We start from the raw sequence: 2,537 nt of genomic DNA on the forward strand, positions 1-2,537 counted from the left end.
AAAAAATTAGGGGGTGATAGTAGACATTATTTAACAACAAATTGCTAAAATACTATTAGCAATTATATTATGAGAGTGAACAAGTCATGTTGAGGAGGCCTCCCCCAACATCCTCACCAAGTTTCATGACGAAATTCCTTATACTTTCGCTGAAATTTCGATTGGTTCCGTTTTGGAAAGACCACCCGTCTGAGCACTTGCTGCAGACAATTGGCAGCGAAGCAAATGCCGCACTGCGCCAAGCCAACTCAGAGCTGGGTGCGTGTATAGACGAATTCCGTGAAATGTCGCTGCAGGTATCGAAGGATGTTAATCAATTGCAAGATACTGTGATGGCGTTGTTCCAAGCAAGTAGCTAGAGATTAATAGTTTAGTATAAACTTAATTCAGTACCTTATATTATTTTCAGGCGCGTTATAATCCCATTAAGATATGCGATTTTCTGCTGGAAAACTGTTTAGAGCCACTAATTTTGAAGCCAGTTTCATTGGACTACAGAAAGCATACCACAGCAATCTGCTCTGTTCTATAATAATTGCCAATTTTTAGCACATTGGGTGACCTCGAATTCAGAAAAGGGCATACCCACATACCCAGCATTGGTTAAGACCCTACATATGAGTGGAAGCAAATATTTGAATGTACAAATCAATTATCAGCAAAAGATTATCATGGGCATACTCAAAGAATTTGGTAATTTTGTGCATAGATACTTGAAACAAGTGCCTATTGTATAACCTTTTATATAAAAAATATTTGTATTCTCTTGCAGATATTTCCGATGCACACACAGTTGGCACTGCGCCGTTGAAATTATTGCGTCAGTGTTTGCGTCAATTAGATTTGTTGAAAAATGTTTGGCAGAATGTGTTACCCGATGCAATTTATAACAAGACATTTTGCGATATTATACATGATTTTTATAATGAAATAATACGACGTATACTCGCAATGGAGGACATTTCGGCAACAGTGGCAAGTGAGTTGAGTGAGCTAATCGGTGTCATATTGGAGAAGGTGCCAACTTTATTCAAGGTAAATTTCTGATGGGATGCAATGATGCGAATCAAATGCTATTTTTTTTTTTGTACTTCCTGCAGCACAAACATGAAGTGATACATATTAAATCTTGGATAAAACTTGAGCAATTCAAAATGATACTGAATGCTTCGTTGCAAGAAATCACCGAGCAGTGGTGTGAAGGTGCCGGTATTTTAACGGCAAACTATAAGGCAGAAGAATTAACGCGCCAAGGCATTAACGAAAATTGTCTAAACAAGATACACTGCGTTTTTTCTGGTAGTATAAGATTTTTATTCTAAAATTTTGAAATAGTTATTAAATAATAGGTATGTTTTTCTGAAATATTTCTGATAAAAGTTTTCGTTGCATTCGCTATTTTTTTGGTAATATTCGCAATGTTTACATGCCTTCAAGCAAGAATTGTGCACAGATAATGAACGACGACTCATCCATCCATTCTATTATCGGGGATCATATCTGGGAAAATACAAAAGCACAAAGTTTTTCATAAGTTATTTATAAATGATGTTTTTAATGGTTTAATTGGAAGATTGCAATAAAAAACTTATTTATGTACGTATATTGTTATTGTTTTTAGTTGTGCTATTGTCGTATGCATATCGCACACCATCTGTAAAAGGGGCACAACTCAAACAAATTTTCGTAGATTTTTACGCATAAATCAATCCATATGAATGCAAATATGTTTTTCTGATTTTTGAGTTGTACCTCTTCAGAAGATGGTGTGCGATATGTGTTTTGTTGCAAACAATAACCGTCTAAGTCGACTTAAGAATTGTATGCCAATTGCATGCATGAGGCTGTACTCGACTTAGGCGGCTATTGCTTATGACCACAGATATAAGTAGAATTTTTATCTCTTTGTTTAATACTTGCGGCCCTGAAAAGGGCCTTTATATTAAACGGATGAACTGAAGAACCGTTCTCGTTACGAACTGCAAAAGATAAAAAGGAAAAATTTTAAAGAAACGTTAGATTTAAAAATTATTGATATTTTGTCAGACACTATACCTTGAACATTAAAAGAACATTAATATGAAGCGACATCAGACAGTTTCAGTTTTCTGGACCAATACAAGCAAATCTAGGTCAGTATTTTTGTATGTTTTCTTTTTTTTGTGCGGGCGTTTTCAATTAGTTTTTTATTCAGTTTTCTTAACGTAAAAAACATTCTCGCCCTAAAAAATATTTTTTTTTATTTTAATGTCGCAATTTATACTAGAGGCCTGCTCAATATGTTTTTTTACAAAATCATTTGTAATGAGCAAACCATATTCGTTCATTGCTCTGAATACTGATTCTAGATTGCTTATATGTTCCATCATACTGCTGCTAGGTACAGATAATCCTCCTTCACTTAAGTGATTTACCCATGTGTAGGAGGGATCATCTGCGCCTTTGAGTGAGGTGCTGGGGATATCGTCTCGCAATCGGTGGCATATGTATCCGGCTAAATTTTCTAGACCATCGTACTCTAGATCCTCAAACTCTGG

The 2,537-nt window shown here is 35.4% G+C and overlaps 1 protein-coding gene across 1 annotated transcript; it reads left to right on the forward strand.

Moving 5' to 3' along the window:
• The first annotated feature begins 13 nt into the window (after positions 1–13).
• Positions 14–1,603, forward strand: LOC118755995 (centromere/kinetochore protein zw10-like). The gene is made up of 4 exons (XM_036490785.1): positions 14–351; positions 410–693; positions 773–1,035; positions 1,101–1,603. The coding sequence occupies exons 2-4, from the start codon at positions 618–620 to the stop codon at positions 1,320–1,322; spliced, it is 561 nt and encodes a 186-aa protein (XP_036346678.1). The 5' UTR covers positions 14–351; positions 410–617; the 3' UTR covers positions 1,323–1,603.
• The last annotated feature ends 934 nt before the right edge of the window (positions 1,604–2,537 follow it).

The sequence above is a fragment of the Rhagoletis pomonella genome, unplaced genomic scaffold, assembly GCF_013731165.1.
Source record: "Rhagoletis pomonella isolate Grant_MI unplaced genomic scaffold, Rhpom_1.0 Rhpom_scaffold_08247, whole genome shotgun sequence".
NCBI lineage: Eukaryota > Metazoa > Arthropoda > Insecta > Diptera > Tephritidae > Rhagoletis > Rhagoletis pomonella.

Coding starts and splice junctions, on each gene's coding strand:
- LOC118755995 (XM_036490785.1), top strand. CDS start 618: ATGAGTGGAAGCAAATATTTGAATGTACAAATCAATTATCAGCAAAAG. Junction 694..772: donor GGGCATACTCAAAGAATTTG/GTAATTTTGTGC, acceptor ATTCTCTTGCAG/ATATTTCCGATGCACACACA. Junction 1,036..1,100: donor AGGTGCCAACTTTATTCAAG/GTAAATTTCTGA, acceptor TACTTCCTGCAG/CACAAACATGAAGTGATACA.